The following is a 25,776-nucleotide window of genomic DNA, read 5'->3' as shown; positions in this document are numbered from 1 at the left end:
ATAAAAAAACAACAGACAAATACACATATTTTTAATGCATTTACTTGAAGTGAAATCAGATGTTGTGGATTTTAAAGTCAATCATACCTTCTCTTTCTTTATGTTTAGCTTTGGACGCAGCGATACATGAACTTGAGACTTTACAAAGTCAATGTGGAGAATTACTGCGTTGAGTTTGCAGCCCGGAGTTAAATTCACACCTGAAACACACATGCAATTCATTCCCGTCAACATTAGGATGGGAAAATAAGGGATCACTTTGAAAATGCACACATCTAAGGTAAGCATTCGATTGCTTTCCTAACCGTTTATGCTTATTCAGGACACAATTTGTTATGTTTAAAAGAAAACCCACCAAGATCGACATGTTAACATGTTATTATTGTTATTATTATTATTATGTCTGTTCAAAGATGCACCCAAAACCCTTAGTGTCCACTTTCGCTGCGCTTCAAATCACATTTACAGAATCCGTTTGGGAAACGTCTATTTATCACTATGGAGCGCATCTGACAGTCACGCACTGCTATTTGAACTGTCTGAGTATTGCATAGGGACGACAGCACCTGTAATGGAAAGGAAGGGAGTCCTGCTGTTTATATATTTATTTCAAAGTGTTTCATGCCTAAAGAAGAACATTTAAGGGCAAAGGGAGTCCAATGGTGGTTCGGCGGTATAGGTTGCGTATATGGAGGATCGGTTTCTTTAATGTTTATTGCCACCCTTCATAGAAAGATTGAAAATAAGGGAAAATACCTTTTGGGATGATAGCAGGATAAAATTATTAAATACAAAAGAAACGGGAGAGTTGACAGGTATTAGACCACTACTATCAGGAAAGTCTGTCTCTATACACACACACACACACACACACACACACACACACACACACACACACACACATATATATATATATATATATATATATATATATATATATATATATCTGATTTATTCAAGCTGAAATAACTAAAGGAAATAACAAATTATTAAAAAGTGCACAAAAATGAAAATATTTTTAATGACCAATTTTTTTTTTTACAGTATTTCCTGTAATATTTTTTCTTCTGGACAATATTATTAGCCACCTTAAACTATATGTATTTTTTGATTGTCTACAGAACAGACCATTGTTATACTATGACTTGCCTAATTACCCTAAAGGCACATGCACACACTTTTTGCTCACGCTTTTCGTTGACATTTAATGCCTCCTGACTAAACAAAGGGTGCCGATGTGATCATGCAGACCACTGGTAGCCGTAAATGTGTCAGTTTTAATAAAACGCCTCATGCTCTTTTCTTTGTTTTGATGCAGTGTCAAAAACTTCTTCACCAATCAGATTGACACTTTTGTTCATGTGCCCAGAGCTGGTGCATTTACAGTGTACAACATTTGGAGGTGCTCAAGTGCAAAACAGTTGAGGTGATCCCAGTTTCACTTTCATTCAATGAAGATGGCAATGCACGAAGACGAGATGAATGTGGAGCTACTTTTTTCATTGGTGTTGGAACATAAAGAGCTGTATGATAAAAGCAACTACAATAATGTCAGTAGGAGTGGAGAGGAGCAGAAACACTTTTCGAAAACGCTGATGATAAACGTGTGCGAAAAGTGTCCCAATGTGTACGAACCTTAACTCGCCTAATTACCCTAGTTAAGACTTTAAATGTCGCATGCAGATGATGATGCACCGCAATGCAGACGTGGGCAATTCGGTATCGGTTCATTAATAGATCATCACCAGTTATGTAGTGATCTTATTAATCTCAAATGCTCCGTCTTGATAGAATACTATTCGAACGAGGCAAGGGTGAGGAATTAAAATGCTCAAGCTACTTAAAAAGCAAACAACTGTGCACAATTCACTGCATGTGAGTTTGCTGGACAGTCTTACACTGACACTGAAATACAACAAAACGAGGAGACACTATTTCACTGCTAAGGAGCTGTGATAGCTGTGCAATGTGTGCTTTATTAGGCGCATATAGACGTTCACTGCGCATTATTCAGTGTCTGCCACTTATCAGTGAACATCGCTGACAGTTTTAGAGCCAATCGCAGCCCTTTCTGTTCATAACCAATCATAGGGATGTAAGAACTCGCTCGACAATGCTCAAATAGCAAGCCGAATAATATTTACATTGGTTTATTTGCTATGAATGCTCATGTTGTCTCCTGTGATTGTATCTGAGTTTTGTTTGATACATTCAAAAAGAGTGTTTTCTTTGAGCAGGTAAGCTACAGTTTATATATTTGACAGCTTGTAATAAAGGACAAATTTTTTTATTATTAATACATATAGTGTTTAAACATAAATATAGCTACAATTTTGAATTCAAGAAGTCTTGTGTTGTGAAGAAAAAATATATAATTGTATGGAAAGCATCGTCAATGCACAGTGATGCACTGAGATATCGAATTGAACCGAACTGATGACATGATAATCGTAACTGAACCTAACGGTGAGACCAGTGTAGGTTAATACCCTTTATACATTCATAACCTAAATATACTTTACAAAATAAATATGCATTACAATAACATTAAAACCAATATTTTATTAATAAGTCTAATAAATAAAAATAAGAAGTGTAAAACAATCACCGTGAATTTGATTGGATGATATTTTACAATACTTGCACAAAAAAAAATGAACTTACAAGTCAAATCATGGTCACTCAAGTCAGTGTAATTACAAATAAGTTCACATTTGGAGAGTTTTGTGGTACTAAACAGAACTTTGTGCAACATGAGGGTCATGCCTCACCTTCTTTGTGGTACTTTGAGGCCAATACAGTGACACCACTGAGCTGATCTGAGGTCAGCATGACCGAACCATCCTCTGTAGTATCTCCCACAATCATCTTCATTTGATCTCCTACAGTTAAAGCAGAGAGCTTCCACAGGACGTCAGAGTCCCCTAGAGACAGGAAGACGAGTGTTAATCCAAATAAAGAGTCTAAAATATACTCCAGTGCGCTGAAAAACAGCATGATTATTTGCTGAGCCTCTTACCTCTGCCAGCCCTCATCTCCGAAATATTCCTTCTTTCCTTCAGACCCTGAATCAGTCTGGTGTGAAACTCGTTCTCAGAGAGACTCAGTTCAGACAGCTTCAGACTGACCAGAAACCTTTGCTTCTCTTCATCCAGATTAGTCACCTTGGCAACAACCGTCTGGTCAATATCAAAGATGCCTGAGGTTTCCTTGATGAACTGGTCACCCATGTTCTACAAATGAGATCAAAACACAACGTTAGATCAATGTCAGGCTCAGTTTAATTTGCTAATACGACATATTTTTGCCAATCGGATAAAATACAGTGGCTAAATATAAATGTAAACTGGGTCAGAAATATTTTGGAATCTAATTGCTCATTTTATCAAATTATTTCAAGCAGAACCAGACTAGTTGAATAGAGCTCAGCTTCATTAGTCGTTACAACATATTTTAGCTAATTTGACAAAAATACAGTTGCTAAATATAAATGTAAACTGGGTCAGGATCAGTGTTGCCAGATTGGGTGGTTTTGAATTTGTTTTTGCTGGTAAAAAATGACATAAGCGGTTAGTGAAAATTTGGCCGGTTGGCATTCCCACCATCCCCGGTCTTCACTTACAAACCTCTCAAAGTGATGCCATACCCCCCATTCTTCACCTACAAATGCTTACAACGGTTGTGATCTTCCAAGTGCACGACATCTTCCCTCCCCCTTCAAAACAGGTTATACTAGTCTCCAGATTTTTGGGCGGTGGTTTTTGGTTTTCAGTGGGTTTTAGATGGTCTTTGGGCTGGAATCAGTCAGCTACATCTGGCAACACGGGTCAGGATTATTTTGGAGCTTGTCCACTTTCAACCATTTTAAGATGCTGTTGAAAACAGTCAGGCCTATTGCGTTTACAGTGTTAATGCCCGTGTTATGAAATTATTTCAAGCACAATAGAGCTCAGTTTAATTAGTCATTACAACATAAAACTGTTTTAAAATATTTCAAAACTGGGTCAGAAAGATTTCGAAGCTTGTCCACTTTCAACCATTTCAAGATGTTGCTGAGATCACAATCAAAAAAACTGCATTCAGAGTGTAAATGCTCTTGTCATCCTATTAATTCAAGCAGATGTCGCACTGGGGTATCTCAGGGTTCAGTACTGGGACCACTTCACTTCTCTACCTACATGGCATCTTTCCGAGCCCTGAATTTGTGAAAGTAATGTATTATTTATTTCATTTTACTTTGAAGAATTTTTTTGGTCTGTTTTTGGCTGTTGTGCTGCCACCTATGGGGCACACTAGTCACTGCACTGTAGGAAAGTCAATATCAGCTGAACTTAATCAGAAAGAAGCATGCCAGTGGCTAGAGACGCTCCTTTGGAGGACATTGAGAAATCATTGTAAGTTGTTTGTTTTGAAAGCAAGAATAAAAATGGATTAAAATTCAAGCATGTGTCCTGCGTCTAAAAACATTACCTGCTGGGGAGCGAAATCAACAAGGAATTCTCTGTAATAGCATCTCTATGATCTGTCATTCAGAAACATTGCTTTTATTTTACTGCTATGCTAATGACACTCTCATACATGTTTGCACACAGCTGTCCGGACAAACTTTGGGAACTTACCAAAGAAACAAAATATTGACATTATTTTATTATGCAAAACAATCACATTAGTGAGAGTTTACTTTTAAGTCTATTACAATCCACCGTGTCTATTCAACAGTGCATTCAGATGAAGAGGTCAAACCAGACCAGAAAATAGCCTAATTCTTCTTAGTTTTAATTTGAAAAATCTAATAATGTTATAAGTGAATCTAAAAAGAACAGTATATCAATTGTCTTGAACCCCATAATGCTCAAAAACATCCCTCCATTTAGAAAGACAACATCATTTCATGCCATCTGATGCTGCACACCAGATGCGGATGAAGCGTCAAGCATGAATGATTTACATGTCAAGTCAATGCAAAGATGCGAATTGACATCCTGCAGCAGGATCCACATGGATGATGCGGCACAAAATACGCGACATGAGTTGAGCATTTTGCATGTTTCATGCGAATCGCATCATTCACGCAAATTGCTTCGCAGGATGCCTAACTGCCTCTTTGCATTGACTTAACATGTAAATCACTTGTGCTTGATGCTTCATCCGTGTCTGGTGTGAACGCAGCACAAGTTAAAAAGCACAGCTGAAAGCCTCCATTATCCAGATATAGCTTCTGGAGGAGTTGAAAAACGAACAGAGCTGGGTGCACCTCTGAAAGAATCTAGTAGACTCAGACATGACGCCGAACAAATCTACTCTGTTTTTCAGCCTTCCCAAAGCACAGCTACTCTCTCAATAAAAATCCATGTTAGCCGTTTACAACAAAGCAAGAGTCACCGGGCAGACAGGAGCCCTGCCCATGAGGTGAATCTATTGTGAAGTGAATTTGAATAGAGAATCAACTCAAAATGTTCACGTGTCTATTTACACACGAATCGCACAATTATTTGGAGGTGTTGCGTCTGGTGTGAACACAGCATTAAACTGCATATTACTGATGCGCGGATGCCGGTTATATATGTGGGCGCTGCGGATAATCCGTGGGTTGTGCGCGTAATAAAAAAATACATTCTGATTTATTGCAGGTGGATGTAGCGGGACATGGCGGTGGACCAGTAAAAAAAGCAGAGAACGCTCATTCAGTGCAGCTGGCCACGTTTTGGAGGCGAGGCGGAATCGCCCGAATCCAGGCACAGTAGATGCTGTTCTGTTTTAGCACAGTGCGGAAAAAAAGGCAGAGTAAACATAACATATCTGCCGTTTAGGCTGAAGTGGCACCCTTTTTGTTATCTTGTTCCTGTCTCTGTAAAAGCTAATGTCTTATTTTTCCTTTCTGCATTTGAAAATAAAGAAAAGGTTGTTTAATGACAAACTTTTGTTTTTATAAAAAAACGTTTAGGATTAACTTATTTTACTATCAGAGATGCGCAGCTTACTGAATCCGCTGTTAATATCCACAGTGTCCTATCATCATGCCTAAAACAAATAATTCAATTATTAAAGTGACGTTTGGGTGTGGATACATATATCAGATAAACTACACTAAACTGCGGGCGAGTGGCGGGTGGATGATTACTATGAAGCCGCGGATTCGGTTGTCAGTTCAGCTGATCCGCGCATCTCTACTGCATATAGTAAGCGGATTATATGCCAGCTTTATTTTAGCATCATATATGATAGTAAAAATTAGCAATTTAGATGGTGTTAAGGTAGTCGGTAAAAAAAAAAAAAAAATCTCAGTTTACAAATAGAGAACAAAAATGGTTATTTTATGTAATTGAAACAGCTTAGGACATTTGGGAATATTCTATGTATACTACACACTCCCTGTACATGCTCTTTTATTAGCTCAGATAAGAAATTGTTGATTTTTCTGTTTATTATATGCAAATCTTTCAGTACCTTGTCATTGGAAAAATAAACAATGGGTACAAAAACTCTCGTTGCTTGAATTAATTTTTTCAAAACATGAAATCACTTTATAAGACTTCTTAAGGAAGCTGATACGAATCTATTGTCCCTGTAACTTGATATATCATCAGATATTAATGTGCCTTTATATTGAATGTATATGTGCATTTATTTACAGATAACTTGCATTTTTTTTGCTTTGTTTTCATCAGTTCCTAAAATCAATAAAGATAGTCTTTGGGAAAAAACTGTTACTTCACACAATCATCAAGGAAAACCAAAATGATGACGTACGGCTATAGGAGCAAGGCCGAAGACTCCGTATGGGAAACTGATGAAGACTCCATACGGCATGATGTTCTTCACCCAGCCGACCATCTGCATCCCGACCTGGAGCTCAGAGAAGTTCTTCGGGATGGCACCGTCCTCAATATAAGCCTTCAGGTGCGGTTTCTTGGTGAGAACCTGAACACAACTAGGTTAAGAAGTTTAACTAAATGTCTTATCGTACTGGTGACATTAGCCCCTTTCATACATACAGTCTTCATGAAAGGCATCATGTGTGAACAGGCCCTTTTTTAAAATACAGATAGTAACTACCCTTTAAATCTCCGCTTTTACATGTAGTCTTTTTCTTTATGTTGTCTTTTTCATGTTTGTAAAAATGCAACAAATCAAACATGAAGAAGGAACGGCTGTGTTAGGATACAATGCCCTTCTTTTTGTAGTTGGTGAGACACATCAGATTACAGATGGTGTCGCCTTCCTCCAGCGCCATCCACAGGGGCAAACAGTTGGTCACGTGATCAGAGAGATGTGTTGTGGGTAGGAAAGCTTGCACTTCCTCAGGAATAATGGAGACCTCAAGACCATTCAGGACTTTTCGGCACACTCTTGCATCGACCATCTATATAGCAAACAACAATGAGCTTTTTTTTTTTTGTGCACTTTTCTGTGGTTTGTAAAGGAAATAATAAAGTTATTTCAGTCAAAGCACCTTTCCAACAATGAAGTCAAATTTGGCGATCTGCTCCTCTCTGACATCCTCCTCAGTAACAGACTTGAAGGACAATCGGAGCATCTTTTTTTCCTCGTCGCACTTCAAGACTTTGACCTTGACAACCTGTGGAAAATAATTTCAAGAACCCCCTAAAGTGTTAATTAGTGCAGACTAATGATGAAAACACTTCAGGAGACTTTAAAGAGGATAAATTACAAAATACAGTGAAACAACACATTTGTTTTGGGTCTGTAAGATTTTTACTTGTTTTTAAAATATTCACTTACCATTTTAAATATCAAGTAAAACAGTAATATTGTGATATAATACGAATAATAACAATACTAATAATAATAATACAAAAAAACTCTTTTCTAATGCATCTTAAAATTAAATTTATACATGTGATGGTTTATTTTTCAGTGTCTCAAGATTTTTCTGAAACTATTTTAATATTCTGATTTGATGCTCAAAAAGAAAATTAAATTAAGTATCAAAATTCAATGCTGCAAATCATCCTACTAGATATTTTTGAAAAAAATGTATCTTCAATTAATGTAAGGATAAAAACAACTGCCTTTATGTGAAATTTAAAAGAAAGAAGTTTTCATTTCTGTTTAATTTAATTAATCCACGCTGTATAACTATTATACTAACTATACTCACCGGCCACTTTATTAGGTATACCTTACTAGTACCGGGTTGGACCCCTTATACACATATACACTTATTTAATTTTATATTATTTATTTATTAAAATGCCAATTTGCACATAACAGCTGCACATATAACATTGAATATAGTAATATAGCTCTACATACACTTGTCTATTTGTATATTTTGCATTCACTTCTTACTGCTTTTTTATATATTATCTGTTTTTTTGTCCCGTCTCTGTAATTCTGTTGCACTGTAGAAGCTCTGTCACAAAAACAAATTCCTCGTATGTGCAGACATACCTGGCAATAAAGCTCTTTCTGATTCTGATCTGATTCTGATTTTGCCTTCAGAACTATCTTAATCCATTCAATCAGCTTGAACCAGTCTGGCCATTCTCTGACGTCTGGCATCAACAAGGCATTTGCGCCCACAGAACTGCTGCTCACTGCATATTTACTCTTTTTCTGACCACTCTCTATAAATCCTAGAGATGGTTGTACGTGAAAATTCTAGTACATCATCTGTTTCTGAAATACTCAGACCAGCCCGTCTGGCACCAACAACCATGCCACGTTTTAAATTCACTTAGGGTGTACTCACATTAGGTACAGTTGTCTTGAACCGTGTCAAAGCCCGATTGTCCCCCATCCCCTGGCTAACACTCACATTGCATTTTTTACCAACCGGACCTGAGCACGCTTACATCATCGATAATGAGACTGTTTAGTAACAGAGAGAAGCGCTATCGCTCAGCACAGTGAACATTGCTGTGACATCGTTTTGTATTATTTTCAGTCATTTGAGATGTGACACGCAGTCAAATATTTCACCGAACAGATCAGCCACTTTTCACGCTCATAAATGATCAAAGTCCTCGTGCTGCAGGTATTAGGAGGTTTGCTAAAGGTATCAGCTGACGTGCAGTGAGGGGTTTGCGTCTTTAATAAACTACACAGTTTGCTTTCATTAAAAATTAGAATGATTAATAAATCCATATGAAACAGTCTCCTAAAAGTCACATCACCACATCAGTTTGAACTGCAGCAGAACGTCTTGACAATGTCTACAAGCCTAAACGCATAGAATTGCTGCCAAGTGATTGGCCGATTCAAAATTTGCTAAATTTGGACAGGTGTACCTAATAAAGTGGCCAGTGAGTGTATAATATAACTATAACAAAACTTTTAGACTTTTTATGCTACCTCAATTAACAAGTTACCGGTAAGTCCTAGGACATTTTTTGTGTCCAGTCATAACAGAAGATTTCTAATGAGATGCTCTTTTTGAGATCTTTCTCTGACCTGTCCAACGAAGAAGAGCTCCTCTGGATTTGTGACTGTTTCGGTGGTCAGCTCCTGCATGGGAACCAGACCCTTCACATCTTCATAAAAGCGAACGATGCAGCCGAACTCCTTTATACACACGACGAAGCCATGAGAAATGCGGCCCGGCCGGGCGTCAGAGTACGACTGGAAGATGGGGAGCGTGGACTCCACTAGCGCCTTCTTCCTGGTCAAGATCAACAGCTTCTTCTGAGCCTCCACTAACAAAACCTGGACAAGGTAAAATGTAGGGTAAAATTAGTTGAAGAAGTCAGAGCGATATGTTTTTGAGTTTGAATCTTGGCTCGAGGAGAAAAATAGGTGTGATCACGAGAGCTTCCCACAGGTTTAAAATACATTTTACACACCATTTAGCCACATCACATAAATAGTGAACTAAATGTGACAAACAAAACAAATGCATTTTTTTACAATAATTATTATTATGACACTGCTATACACTGTTATTTTAAATGGGTTAAAGTAAAAAAAAAAAAAAGACTGTTAAAAAAAAAGATATCCACAATTTCTCTTATAAGCTATTCAGGAGCCACGTGCACCCACTGACAGGTCAAATCTGCTTCTCTCTCTTTTTTAATTTCAAATCAAACTTGAATGCCGAAGCATTTTAGATATGTATATAAAATATGTAATATGTTGACATTTTTAAATTAATAAAACACACAGCAAATGAAAAATAAATTACATAAATGAAAAAAAGCTTTACAAAGCGAAAGAAAAAAACGAATTCCCAACATTTTTGGAGATTTAGAAGCTGGATGAATTTTTAAGTCCCAAAGCGGTGCGTCTCTGTGGGTCTACACAGCCTGTTTTGTCCGCAGAGAACAAAACAGGTAACCAAGAGAAGATTTTCCACTATTTAATCGATCACAGATGTTTGGTTTGTAAGACGAACATAAATATATATATGTATATAAAATATATTAAAGCATGATAATTATAGTAAGACAAAATGCATCACTAAATATACTTGGGCGGCCGTTAATATATCTGGGCCCAAGAAAAGTCTATGGCTGCGTCCGAAACAGCTTACTTCCATACTATACAGTAAACCAGTATGCGAGCCAAGTAGTACGTCTGAATTCATAGAATTTGAAAATCAGTATGAGAAAAGTACCCGGATGACTTACTACTTCCAACGAGATTCTGTAGTGCGCATTCCATGCTGCGCTATCCCAAGCTGCCCCCACGTGAGAGTTCATGAATGGGGGTGAAGCAGAGCAACTGACGCAGGTAGGTCACGTGACCATGCCAAAATGAGGGATGCAGTACGTCAGAATTCCATTCTTACTGCTTACATTCATACTGTATAGAACGCACTTTTCTAATGGCAGAGTAATACGTTTAAACTCAAATGGGGTATCTACTTAGTATGCAGTTTCGGACGAAGCCTATGTGTGGGAAGCACTGGATCCTGTAATTTCCTACTTTGCTCTGTCATGTCACAACAAACCCTAAGAAAAGTCTTAAATAATAAATAAAATCACTTATAAAAAATAATTAGAATTATTTTAATTAGTACAAAGTGGTAATTATCTGTTCAAAGCTAAAAATATATATAAAAAGTATAAAAACATAAAAATGTATAAAAGTATTTATTCATTGTTGCGAATTAACTGTAAATAAATTTATTTAAATAAATATATATGTATATATAAACAAACAAATTACTATACAATTATTTATATTATTTATAATAATATTTAAGTTCAAGTTCATTTATTTATAAAGCACATTTAAAAACAGCCACATGACTAACCAAAGTGCTGTACATAAGACAGAGTAAAATAGAGGCAGATAATAAAAATGTAAAAATAAACCACGAGAAACGACTGAATAAATCTTAAAATGAAGCAACAGAAAAGACTATTAAAAGGCTGAGCTGAACAGGTAAGTTTTTCTGAGTGATTTAAAATAGATAGTGAACAATTCTAATCTTCAGGGGCAAAGTGTTCCATAACCGCGGACCCGCCACAGAGAAAGCTCTGTCATCTCTATGTTTCAATCTGGACTGAGGAACTAAAAGAAGATTACTGGAGTGTAAAACTGCAACAGCTCTGAGACATGATTTGAGGCTAGATTATGAAGGGATTTCTATACCAGTAAAAGCACTTTAAAAACAATTCTGAATTGGATATGCAGCCAATGGAGGTCCTTCAGGAGAGGGGTAATGTGGTCACGTTTCCCGCTATTACAAATGAATCTAGATGCAGCATTTTGGACCCACTGAAGACGAGGAATTTGTGATTTTGAGATGCCACAGTAAAGTTCATTGCATTAATCTAACTGTGACGTAATAAAAGCGTGGACGGCTATCACTAGTGTGGTGGTATATACGAAATGTTTGACTTTTCAAGCGGAGTTGCTAAAAACTGGAGCCAGTACCTGAACTGACATGTTAGTCTAGCTTCAATGACTCATCAAAAATGGCACCTAGATGTGCACATGGCATTTAGAGATAGATATATTTATGTATTATAGATAAACTGATTGCTTGATTGATTTATAGATGGATATAGATAGATGGACAGACAAGATGATGAAATAATATCCCAATAAGAATAACAAAAATAAACATTTAAATATTTAATTTAATCTTAGACATCCTTATATTCTTAAAAACCAAAAACACGCTGGCATATCTTCAGACACAGTTTATCCAGCCTCACCCTGCACTTGACTTTCAGACCCGGATAAAATTTTTTCTCTGGGTTCTTCAGGGTGACATCAGCCAGGTGAATTCTGGGTATCATTCCTCTAATGTGCTCCCCAATCCTCACGTAAACGCCATGTTTCTGCAAATCTGTAACTGTACCCTAAAAAAACAAAATCACAAGCAGCATTACATACAATCTTGGCTGTATATCCATTTCTAGTTGACTCTATATGCACAAAAGCTCTGTGCAATTTCTCACCTCAACAATTTGTCCCACTTTGATGTCTTGACAGCTAAAGAACGGCGTTTCAATAGAGCTCCTATTAAAAAAAAAAAAAAGTTAAACTTTTGTGCATCCCAAAACACACTTGAAACCCCAAAGCAAAACCTTCAAAACTAGAAAACTGGCGAAAAATCATTTGAGACCTCGATTCTGAGATTTTCAAAATGCATCAGTATGCTCTTGAATCAGAACTGAGCTGAGTTTGTAACAGTAGATGGCGCTGTGGGATTTACTTATTCTGCTTACATCAAATTCCCAACAAATACCACCTGAGCCTATAATAATCATTAGTTAAAGTGAATTACAAAAATGTTCATAGCGAGCCGTGTTTAGTCATTTCATGACATAAAAGCTGACTTGCATGACTCAGCCGAACACACAACACCTCTTCCTTGAGAGGATTTCGGTGTTAAAAACTAGCCTAGAGCGCCATCTACTGTTAAAACTATCCTAGAGCGCCATCTGCTGTTCAAAACTATCCTAGAGCGCCATCTGCTGTTCAAAACTATCCTAGAGCGCCATCTGCTGTTCAAAACTATCCTAGAGCGCCATCTGCTGTTCAAAACTATCCTAGAGTGCCATATGCTGATCAAAACCAATTTAGAACGTCATCCTCTGTTAACAACGAGCATAAAACTCCATCTGCTGTAAAAAAATAAATAAATAAATCAAGCTCAGAATTCAGAATAGTGATGCATTTTGGAATTTTCAGAATTGATTCAAACTATTTTTCTGCCCAGCTCTACTCAAAACCAACCAGCGGAGCGTGGCTTGGTAGATCTGCTCTATTGGACTGTAATTTATGATCCTCAGAATATGCTGAGTCTGGGACATCAGGTGGTTTGTGTCGAGCTCTTCTTTGGGCTCCTTCAGCAGGTTTCTCTGCATGAGAAAAGTAAAGGATGAGTAAATGACCAGTTTTCATGTTTCATATTACAATCACTTTAAAATATATAATAGAATGAGTGATCCAACGAATGCGTAAGATGCAGTGGTTTAAAGGATAGCGGCAACAGTATAAAAAACACAGTTAAGCCACTTTTAGTCGTTGACCCATACATGTATTGTTGCATTTCTCTTTTTGACCAGCAGATGGTGCTTGAATCAAGTTTGAATCACTTTGAATTAAATGTAGTTGCAATCTTGAGGTCTGCATTGGACTTCAATCATGAGGACCCAAACAGATTTCTTGCGGCACGGAAATAAATTTCTGAATAAAACATGGTGGTGATTGGCAAATCTTGTAATTTGAACGGGAGCAGGCGGTCAAACAATATAGTGTTCCTGAGAGATAGAGATAGAGCGTACGCATCCGCCGTGATGCTGTGTGCGAATGATATATGATGTATAAAACACAATTAGTAGTTGGTAAATATATTGAGTGGCTATGCTTGTAAATCTGACTTTAAAAGAGTCAGCGGCTCACCAGCCACAATCCTCATCGCACATCACTCATGTCTCATCACAAAAGGGGCAAACAAAACTAACACATAGCCTACAATACTTCCACAACCTACACTTCTATCTGTTATCTCTCTTTTGGTAGTACCCAATTTTAACGTGAGATTTTGGAAACTGGTTCTTAATTTAACGGGAATGGTCGGGTAGAAAATTATTGTAAGTGAGCAGCGAGTGAACAAAGGCTGAACATACAGCGCTAGGGTGCGAAATAAAACCTGGCGGGACTAAAAAAAAATCTGTCCCGCGCAGATCTCTATCACAATCCAACATTTCTGAGAATTTAAAACAAAGTGTTCGCCTTAAAATGTAAATTTCATCACCACTCACCACTTCATACTCCAAACGTTTATGGTGTATTTTTTTTCTGTTGAACCTAATAGAAGACATATTGAAAAGAATTGGAAACCCAGCAAGCATTTGTGTTTAAAAGAAGTCTAATTGAGGTCTAAACATAAATGTCTTTGCTAAAACAAGGCTAAATTTTAGCTGTCAGTAAGCTGACAGTATAAGAAAAGCCCAAACCTAAACTAGTCATCAAATCCACAGGAATAAATAACTGTATAAAATAACTAAATTCTATGACTAAATAATAACTAAATAAATAACTAATTCTGTCTAACCTGTCTATTTGATTAGTCCAGTTTTGGGCTATTCTTAGACAATGCTAAATGTCTATTAGATGTATATTTAACGCAAAATTGCTTGGTGGTAACAAGTAATAATTTACTCACATAGTATAAAAAACTGCAATGGAAGTCAAAACAGGTTTTCAGCTTTCTTCAAAATATCTTCTTTTGTGTTTAACAGAATGTGGAGAGCATCCTGTCTGGCGGCATTACCACCTGGTATGGAAATTGCACCAGCAGCAATCGCAAAGGCCTACATAGGATTGTGCGAACTGCTGGATGCGTAGTAGGAGGTGAGCTACCCTCCCTCCAGGACATCTACACCAGGCGGTGCATGAGGAAAGCCAAGAGAATTATCAGCGACTCCAGCCACCCAAGCCATAGACTTTTCTCTCTGCTACCCTCAGGCAGACGGTTCCGCAACATCCGATCACGCACCAGCCGACTGAAGGAAAGTTTTTTCCCTCAGGCTATCAGGCTGATGAACACTTAACACACCACACACAGACTCTTCTATACCCTCACTGCACACCATCAATATGTAGCATGCACTGCACTTTAACCAATCCATACCTGAAACAATACTGCCTACAACTATGTGGACACCTACTCATTGCACATATCGCTGCCAATTTCACATTGTCGTTGTATTTTGCGCAGTCTGTATTTTGCACTGTCTGGAGCCAGCACCTAAGCTTTTCACTCATCATAGCACACGTGCTGCTGCTGATGTGACAATGAAAGTGTTTGATTTGATTTGAAAAAAGTCAAAGCGGTTTGAAATCTCTTTAAGCTCAGTAAATAATGAGAAAATGTACATTTTTGGGTCAACAATTCTAAAGTTTAATATTTCAATAGCAGCATCAGCGTTGTACTCACATGCACAAAGGCTCTGCTACCGTCAAGCATCTTCATCAGGGCTCCTGAGTAATGGTGTAAACTAGTCATCTGACAGCCCTGCACCACCTCACCCACTCGCTCACTGAAGTGCAGATCCAGCACAGCGCCGCCTGGTGGTAGCAGATGACTGCGCAGAGAGAGACCCACTTGACGGGTCGAAGGCTGCACGTACAGAATTCGCGCCAGGATCTGACAAACAGCAGAGAGATCATTCAATCATTTTCCTTCAGCTCAGTCCCTTTATTCATCAGGGGTAGCCACAGCGCAATGAACCGCCAACTTATCCAGCATATGTTTTACACAGCGAATACCCTTCCAGCTGCAACCCAAGGATGCCGGACATTTTATTTATATTAAATTTAATACATGTAGTATTTGCTTTTTAGTACAATAGTATATTCTGTATTGGAATTACAACTGGAAGTAAAATGTATAAACATATAAATAAAATTATTAACTACCATTATAATAAACAAACAGAAATAACAAATCACAAAAGCAAAATCCTTTTATCTAAAACAGCAGAGATGCGTAAAAACTGATATTTTAGCAGTATTTATACGCATAACAGTGTAATGGTTTACATTGCATGTATATAAAATGTTACATATGAAGTTGTTTTTTAGTATGATAGTATGTTTTGGATTAGAAATACAACCGGAAATAAATTTACATAGAAAATAAAAAAATAACTACAAATATATTAAATAAACAAAACTAATCGACAAAAACCACAAAAGCCAAAATGTAAATAAAATATACATTATAAAATGATTATTAAAATGCAACTAAACTCAAAAATTCATTTTACTTCAGTTAGCTTACACTTTGTAATTTTGCTCAGTGCTTAATAAAATGTCTCTAAATATGTACTTCACTAATAAACACATAAACTGCAACAAATAAAAATTATGTCAATGAAAAACGTATTTATTTTTTTAAATAATTTTTTACTTCGTCTTTATTTAAAGTTTAGTTAGCGTCATTGTTTTTTAAATTTTTTTATTAATAATATAAATAACAAAAATACAAACCAAAACTGCTATGCGTATAACTAATATCAATATAAACATTTTACATGTTAAATGATTAAAACTCAACAAATATTTTAATAATCTTTTTTCATATTTTCAGTTTATTTCAGTTCTAGCTTTGTACTTTTGTGAAAAAAATATTACAAACATACTTTATTTCAAAAATTATTATTTAATTATAGATTATATAATTTTTTTAAATTTAAATAATAATGAAATAATGACTTCAGTAGACGTCAAGTACTGTTAGAGCTTTAAACTAAAATTAGTAATGTAGTTCATGGCAGCAGACCAACACTATTAATATTTTAAAATATTTTCATACCTCTTGTCCTTTGCTGTAAGTAGACTCCTTGTCCTCATCAAGGTGCAGAAAATCAACCACTCCGGTGAAAGACGAAAGAAACGTCACTATAAGTCCGTGAGGAGTGACCTACAATATCAAAACATCACTGAAATAATGGTCTTTTACTTAGAACAGTGAAAACAACACACAATTACCACAACTTAAAGCATGGTTAGGATGGGAAATAATTAATTAAATATGAGATATTGTAAAGTGTATAATCCCAGATAAAAAAATACAGAAATACAAATCGAGGCCTTTATGAAAGCTCAAAAACAATACTTATTGATATACAGTACTCTGCAAAAGCCATAGGAGCCTAAGACTTTTGCACAAGTATAGTATTCAGCATGATCTATCCTTCTTTTTTCTCTCCAGGTGAATCTCACTCTGCCTATTACATTGCCTATAGTATACAATGTTCAGGTCTGGACTCATGACTGTCTGTTTTTCTCTTCAAATATGATTTCATTGCATTAGCACCCTGTTTGAAATCATTCTCATGCTGAAAAATAAAACTATTACAAATGAAGTGCTTTCTAGTAGGAATTACATGACGAATTAAAACCTCTCTGTGCTTTTCAGCATCCACAATCCCATCAATTTGAGCAATATTGACGACAGCTCTTACAGAAATCAAGCAGAACAAACCAAGACAGAAACTCCAGTGTTTTTCATTCATTCGTCGTTCCTTTCATTTAACTCTTTCTTTCATGTGACTTAAACAATTAGACCCAAAAAAATCCAACTAGTACCCGTATTTTCTGGTTGTATTTTAATAAAGAGAATGATAAGTACTATATAAATGTCATCATACCCACACTAAAACCACAAATGGTCTATAGCACAGTACTGTATATACAATATTTTTGTAGTGACTATGCTTTGTAAACTTACATATCTTTTTCATACTTAACCAGCAACACTACATGGACGTTAAGCATATTAAAAGCATAATAGGACATCTTTAAAATACAAACTTCTTACCCTCTTGACACATCCATGGATCAGCAGTCCAGGTAGGAGGTTGTCTAAAGTCCAACCTTGCTTGGTCTGAGCGCAGGCCTTTACAAGAGCCTGGGGATTCTGAGACAGGCGCACCACACGCCCGCTATCCTTGACATCCTCTATCAGGACCAGCACATACTGACCCACATACAGATCTGAGATGAGCAGAACACTTACGAATCATAATGTTGCTTTTATAGTGATTCAGGCACGCTAAATGAACTAAGTGGAAATTGTTAATTAATGGAAAGGTGTTATATCTGAATATGTGTCTGATGTCTACCTTGTTTTGAGGATGTGCTCTTTTTGGGCAGGAAAGCTTTAGTGCCGCCAATTCCGATGTCCACCAGGTAGCCGTGATCTTCAACGCTCTCCACACAGCCGCTCAGTGTCTACAATATTAACAGGGGCTGATTTGAGTACTCAAAACATATTTAAACTAATTGATGTACACAACTATTTCCGAACAATTATTCAATAAAATAATCAAAAGTTGCAGAAATTTATTATTATTATTTTTTTTATACTTTATTTTTATTTCTCTTTTTTTAAAGGGAAAATAAAATAAAAATAAATAAATGTAAAAAAAAGGGGAAAAAAGTACAAATGGTAGATTAAAAAAAAAATAATAAAATTAAGTAAATAATACAATAAAACACCAGAACTTAAATGAACGGTTGACAGGTCAAATATTTTGCTTACAGGTCACATGAACAAATACATATATAAATCAGATTACACTCTGTAAAGGCATAAGTACAATCCATTTCTCCCAATATTGCAGGTATTGGTCCATTTGTAGTTTTAAAGAAAGAGTCATCCTCTCCATATTTTGAACATTAGATATGATATCCAACCATTCAGATTTTGTAGGGGGTTCCAGTTGTAGCCACTTTCGAGTCACAGTTTTCTTACTGGTTGCTAGGAGCATTTTTAATAAGTACTTGTCTTTTACCGTTAAGTTGGCTGCAATATTTCCCAGATAAATTGTTGTAAAAGAAAGATCCACATCATCACCAAAAATATTATGTATTACTTGCTTTACGTCCTTCCAATATGACTGAATGGCTGGGCAACTCCAAAATATGTAAAAGTGGTTTGCCAAGTCTTCTCCACATTTCCTCCAGCACTGTCCACTGTCCTTCTCCTGTGTTTGCATGCATGTTAATTTGGGGGTTATAAAATATCTGGTAAGATTCTTCCCGCAAAAATCTCTCCACATACCAGAATTGGATGAGGTGGCCTGTACTGAGCAGATATTCAACCAATCTTCCTCTGGGATAACTAGGTTGGATTCTCTCTCCCATTTTAGTCTGATGTAATTTGTTGATTCTTCCTTAGTCGATCGGATAAAAGTTGCAGATATTTATAATGTTACAAAAGACTTTTATTTCAAGTAAATGCTTTGAATGCTTATACTATTCTTCAAATAATTCTTAAATAAAATAAATGAGCATCAAAGTTAAAGGGTCATGAAACCCCCCTTCTTTCAGGTCAAGTCTACCTCAGAAATAATTTTAAAAAAATGCTCCAAGATGGGCGTGGAGATCTGCGAGCAGAGGCAGGAGTCGGCGTGGCCGGCAGAGCAAGGGAAAAAAGTAAGGTGAACAATTGTTGACAGCTGGCTCACAAAATGAGACACAAACTGTGAGGAGACCCATGCCGTTGTAGATGATGTTTTCTGGGAAATTTACCTACCCCTTGGTTTCGAGTGTGGTCCTAAAAAAAATCTCTACACCTTCAAGCTAAAAAGAATTGGTAAGGGGTAAGGGCTAATGGGTAGAATTAGGGATTGGGCCTAAATGTCCTGCTGCATTTCGTAATTCATAATGTCATATACACATAACCACAATTTTGTTATATCATCATACAGATAAGCATGTTTATATGAACACTATAAATGAGAAAGACTTCTCTCCTCCTGAATCCCCCAGTCCGAATGCAGACACAGTGGAAGTAGCAGTGCAGCAGGTCTCTTTCTTTATCTATTTCAGAGATTAGCCCTTCTGGTAATCTGAAGGATTTTAAACATATAGCGAACACAGCAGCAGGTATAGGCGATTTGTCTGAATGGTAACGAACTCAACCGACAAAAGAAAGTCCGCTATTCTCTTATCATCGTACAGCTCTCCAAACAAAAATGCTTACTGCAAACCAACAGCTTTGCTGTATCGGCCCTGACAGCATTGCAGGGAGAAACAGGCAACAAACCTCGTGAATCACGCGTGAAACGCACACATACGACCCATGATGTGCACGAATGCGACCACACCCAATCATTGGGTCTCACAGCTTGGCAGGTCTGACTTGCCCTCAGAAAGCACATGACCTCATGAATAATTAAGAAGTAGAGTCTTCTCATAGGATAAGAAATTTTAGCTATGAATAATGATGAGAAATCATCACTCCACTAGCAGATTCGCGCTACGTCACTAATTTTGATCCCGCCCCAAAATGATTTTAAACCCAGAAGATGAAATTAGCTGACAAAAGCTCAAACTTTCCAGTTTTCTCCACAATTAAAGGTGCCAATGTCATCTTAAATGATGCTCAACACACACAAATCTGTAGAAATAAAAAAATACTCCAGGAACCTCTTATACCTTTATATAATTTTTTTGTTACATGTTAAACTAAAAATATTAAGCAGCACAACTATTTCAGAAGACTGAGAACAATAAGAAATGCCTGTTAAGCATCAAATCAGACAATTGCAATGCTTTTTGAACAAAACTGCACAGAAATCAGTAGGAATGATTCTGAAAATACTAATTTAAACCACAGAAACACATTTAACAAATATATTGAATCATCAATTAGTTCGAATGGCACCAGTATTTCACAGTATTACAGTTTTTACCAAATTTGGGATCAAATAAATGCAGTTTAAGAGCATAAGAAACCTTCAAAACAAATGATTTATTTCAGACTCCAAACTTATCATCATTTAAAAAAAAAAAAAAAAAAAGATTTTCCAGCCACTTAAATATATAAATATTTAATACAGCATTTAAAAAAAGAATCAGATATAATAATATTGAATTAAAAAGTTATTTCCTGAATAATTATACTGATTATAACATGTCTGCTTATAATATTAATGAAATCTTGCCAACTCAAAATATTATTTCAGACTCCAAACTTACTACAATCTCACAAAGGATTTTCCAGTCATTTGAATATATAAATCTTTAAAACGGCATTCAAAAAACAAACCAAACATAATGATACTGGATAAAATAATGAATTATTCTGAATAACTATACTGATTATAAGCTATATGCTTAATGAAATCTTGATAACTCACCATTGCAGGCTTTAAAGCAACTGAATTCAACGCCTTGTTCACATCTTTTGGGTTGATCGACAACTTAAGGCTAATATGACCCTCTTTGGCAGAGTCTAAAGACGACACGACACATCTGATCAGCATTCCAAGTGTGAAGAGTTTGGAAAGAGGGACAACTTCCTGTTGACATTGAAGAAACACAAACAAAGTGTATTACATCATCTATCATGACAATGTTCAGCTGCACATTTAAGATTGCGCACTACTCGAGTAGATAATACACTGGAATCTACTACAATTCATGTTCTATATAGCAGTGTTTCCCAACTCTGTTCCTGGAGACACGCCATCAGTACATATTTTGGATGTCTCCCTTATATGACCCATTAACTTCAGGGTTTGGAGTCTCTTCTAATGCTCCATTGAGTTGATTTGGGTGTGTTTGACTAGGAAGAGGATGAAAATATGAACTGTTGGTGTGCCTTCAGGAACAGGATTGGGAAACACTGCTACTTATGTGTATTAATGTGTTAGTCCCAAAGAAATGTGGATGTACTACATACGCTATTGGTATTCATTACATGAATTTCCTTACATCGATCTAGTTTCTTCCCTCCCATTCATGAATCCTCTCACACTGCATCATGGGATAGCGTAGTATGCATTAAAGGGGACCTATTACGCCCCTTTTTACAAGATGTAAATTAAGCCTCTGGCATCCCTAGAGTGTGTATGTGGGGTTTAATCCCAAAATACCAAGCAAATAATAATTTGAAGTGTGAACACAGCTGCATTGTTTCTTTCTGTGTGCATTTCAGATACCTCTAGGCCATCATCAGTGTCCAGTTTGTCATTGAGAATGTTGGTGTAGGCGTCACAGATGTTGCAGATCGGCAGGTAACCAACGAGGCCGCTCGGGAGACCAACTACAACCTCGAAATCTGACACTTCCTTCACACAACCCAGCATCAGAGTGCCAACCGTCAGGTCCTTAAGAGAGAGAATGGAAAAAGAGAAAATGATCAGACACAAGATTAACTGACTAACATATAGTTTAAGACAAAATTATTCGCCCTCCTGTCAAATATTTAGTGCTACTTATTTTATTTATCTTATTTCTTTTAGTTTGGCTGAAATAAAAGCAGTTTTACAATTTTTTTTTTTCCAAGTATTTTATGGTCAATATTATTAGCCCCCTTAAGAAACCATTGTTTTCTATTCGCTACTGAACAATCCACTGTAATCCAATTACTTGTCTAATACTTTGTTTACCTAGATTCATACTTTAAAAGGTTTTTTGCAACATTAAAAAAGACATCTGCAATAAAAATGATGATGATTTATCTTTGATCCATAAATGTTTAAAAGCACTGACGGTATATTATTAACATATAATATATTAATTTAAAATCATTAAAGATGTCATTTCTAATCTCTCTCTGTCTTCATACTAATGTATAACATTCATTCATTTTCTTTTCGGCTTAGTCCTTTCATAATCAGGGGTTGCCACAGCAGAATGAACCACTGAATTATCCATTTAACTCTTAAAAAGTTTAAATAAAAATAAAATCACATGAAATCTAAACCTAAACTCTAAAGTTACCCTAAGATGCAGAATTTGGACAGTGGTGGTCGTGTTGAGTTTGATATTCTCTTCATCCACTTTCTGTTTTTTAGATTTTGGCGCTTCATCCTGCTTCACAGCCTTCTTCTTCTTCTTAACCGCTTTTGCAGGTGTCTGAAAAATATTTATCACAAAGAAATACATTACACTCAAAAAAGCTGTGCAAGGATTTATATTGCATACCCACTGATCAGTATTAAAACAATAGTTCACCCAAAACTGAAAATTCAGTCATCTCTTACTCACCCTTCACTTGTTCCAAACCAGTTTGAGTGTCTTTCCTGTGTTGAACAGAAAAGAAGATATTTGGAAGAATGCTGAAATCCTGTAACCATTGACTTGCATAGTATTTGTTTTTCTACTACAGAAGTTGATGGTTACAGGTTTTCAGCTTTCTTCAAAATATCTTCCTTTGTGTTCAAGAGAAGAAAGAAACTCATAAAGGCTTGGATCCACATGAGGGCGAGTAAAATCACAAATATTTTGGGTTGAACTATTTCTTTAACGTTTTCAAACTGTTTTACTCACTAACAATTCACCTTCTTCAACTTACATCAAAAAGATTGTCCACTTCATGTGGGATTAGGTCGGTGGGTTTTTTCCTCTCAGTACCTCCGCGGGGAAAATCTTCTTCCATCGATGCCATTTTTCACAATTTGCCTAAAGAGAAAAACAATAATAAGTTATTGAGGTAAAGTTGGTTTAAAGTATGGCTTCACAGTTTTTTTGACTGTAAACAATGTTGTACTTTGATCGTCATACCCCGTTTAGAATTGGCAAACGATTCTGAAATTATATTATTAAAGAGAAAGAGAGAATGTGCGAATATAAAACTAACTTTACCACAATTATTATTATTTTGTATTATAATAAAATAATACATTTTATATAATATTATTATAAATATGAGCGAGTTTGAGCCACGTGAATACTGAGGTATCATTCAAAACAAAACACCAGTGAAAAAACTCGACACAGAGGAACATTAAAACCTACTGCCAGCTAGTGTTTCTGAAGTGTATTGCAGAGCAACGTAAACAGCATACAGAAGTATAAATGCACGACTACACGCAAGGCATGCAGCGTGGGTCAGGGTGATCGCTCCACGCAGAGGTATAAACCAGGCTTTACAAGCAACGCGAGTTATATAATAATATTACTTTTAGAAGTAATGCGTAAAGTCATGCATTACTTTTAAAAATGAAGTTATAATATTTTAATTACTTTTTTGAAAATGTAACGCAAGCTACTTTTTAGTTTAGTTGATTCACTTATAAAAATAAATTGATGAATTAAAATTTAAAGCAGTCAAAATGAATCACGTGGTCAATGAGAGAATGTGTTTATTACTTTGAATGCATCGAATAAAAGGAGATTATAGTCTCAATGGACAGTGATTTTACTTAAGACAAATAGTACAAACATAGCGAACACAGTACTTTAGAATTTCAATAATCTGTATATACGCACTGTGTAGCTCTGGGGTCAGGAAGTTCTCAAATAACATCATCCTAAAATAATATTTTATTTATGTGATTTTTAAAGGTATAACGTACACCGTTAATTACAGAGCTCCTCTATTTAGGAAAACAATTTCTGAAAGAGATCCAGCCTCAGTCAGGTAATAAAAAGTAATGCAAAAGTAGCTCAAAAGTAACGTAATGCATTACTATAAAAAGTAACCAAGTAACGCAACTACCTAGTTTTTTGGGCCAAAGCTCTATATTGTAATGCACTACTTTTTAAAGTTACTTTCCACTGCCAATGAATACATAAACACAGCAATATTTTTGATTTTACGCTCAATGACATCAAAGTAATGTCTGTATTTTCCACTTTAAGCAGCAACCACTCTCGCTAGCAGCATTTCAGCTCGTGTTCTCCAGCAACTTAAAAGTGCCTGCTCATTGACTGAGGTTGCAGCGGAAAACGCAATTTAAAGAAGCATTTTTTCCTTTTAAAAACTATATTTGTAACACAAATACATTGAATTTAGTAACTGCAATCAAATTACACACATGTAAAATGTCATTCATTACATTACTGTGTTCCCCAAAAATGTAATTAGAATACAGTAATGTAAGTAGAACAGAATACAGTAATGCAACTCAACTCTGGTTCTCAGATAACATTATCCTAAAATTTGTGTTTTGATGTGTTTTATTTAAAGGTAAATGTAGGTGTAGGTTATACAGTGCATAGCTAATTGCAGAGCTCGTCTATTTAAAAAAAGAAAGAAAAAAAGTTCTGAAAGAGATCAAGCCTTAGCCAAAAGTAACTTAAAAGTAACGTAATGCATTAAAAGTAACGCAACTAGTTACTTTGTAGGGGAGTACTTCAATATTGTAATGCACTACTTTCTAAAGTAACTCCCCCCAACACTGCCAAAAAAATATATATTGTAAATATTATAATTAAAATACAGTAATGCGCATAACACTCAACCCTGGTTCTCAGATAACATTATCCTAAAATATTTGTTTTGATGTGTTTTTAAAGGTAAATGTGTAGGTTACATAGTTCATTGTTAATTGTAGAGTTCCTCTATTAAAAAGAGGTTGTAAAAATAACGCAAAAGTAACGTAATGGATTACTTGGCATATAAAGTGACTAAGTTCGTTACTTTTTAGTAGAGTAACTCAATATTGTAATGCACTACTTCATAAAGTAATTTCCCCAACACTGCCAATAAATATATAAACACAGACACGTTAGCAGACATAAACAGGAATGCTTGAATCAACAAACAAGAGCATATATAACCATATAAAACATTAATAACTATCTAAATCAATATGTTTGGCTTCATTATTTAAACTGACCAAGAACAAACACAACTGCAGACACATGAGAAGCACAACATGAATGTATACTAACGTACACCACAACGTTTTATCGACACTATCATTTACATACGCATAATTAAGCCCTCTAATTAACAGTAACTAAGAGATTTTACTTACGTTAGTAAAACTTGGTGTAGAAACATGTACCTCTCGTGCAAGTAAATCTCACATGTTCCTCACAAGCGTGCCATCTTCTCGACCCGGATGTAAACACCGAGAGGCGGGATTTAAACGTTACACC

At 36.0% G+C, this 25,776-nt stretch overlaps 1 protein-coding gene across 4 annotated transcripts in view; it reads right to left on the bottom strand.

The window, feature by feature from the left end:
- The window catches only part of pdcd11 (programmed cell death 11), a 46,097-nt gene extending 20,354 nt beyond the window's left edge, over window positions 1-25,743 (bottom strand). For 2 of the 4 annotated variants that reach the window (XM_068220860.2, XM_073949189.1), the window contains exons 1-19: window positions 25,683-25,737; window positions 23,243-23,349; window positions 22,669-22,803; window positions 21,885-22,052; window positions 21,081-21,242; window positions 18,057-18,165; window positions 17,753-17,928; window positions 16,745-16,852; window positions 15,365-15,574; window positions 13,156-13,280; window positions 12,375-12,435; window positions 12,129-12,275; window positions 9,418-9,669; window positions 7,454-7,579; window positions 7,166-7,363; window positions 6,751-6,921; window positions 3,020-3,233; window positions 2,772-2,924; window positions 88-200 (exon numbers count right to left, since the gene is read on the bottom strand). In XM_068220860.2, the coding sequence (XP_068076961.1) occupies window positions 88-200; window positions 2,772-2,924; window positions 3,020-3,233; window positions 6,751-6,921; window positions 7,166-7,363; window positions 7,454-7,579; window positions 9,418-9,669; window positions 12,129-12,275; window positions 12,375-12,435; window positions 13,156-13,280; window positions 15,365-15,574; window positions 16,745-16,852; window positions 17,753-17,928; window positions 18,057-18,165; window positions 21,081-21,242; window positions 21,885-22,052; window positions 22,669-22,803; window positions 23,243-23,335 (2,721 nt within the window). In that variant the 5' untranslated portion in view covers window positions 23,336-23,349; window positions 25,683-25,737. 4 annotated transcript variants of the gene reach the window in all.
- Window positions 25,744-25,776: the final 33 nt, after the last annotated feature.

This window comes from Danio rerio, chromosome 1 (assembly GCF_049306965.1).
Source record: "Danio rerio strain Tuebingen ecotype United States chromosome 1, GRCz12tu, whole genome shotgun sequence".
Taxonomy (NCBI): domain Eukaryota; kingdom Metazoa; phylum Chordata; class Actinopteri; order Cypriniformes; family Danionidae; genus Danio; species Danio rerio.
This window is presented reverse-complemented; position numbering and strand designations above follow the sequence as displayed.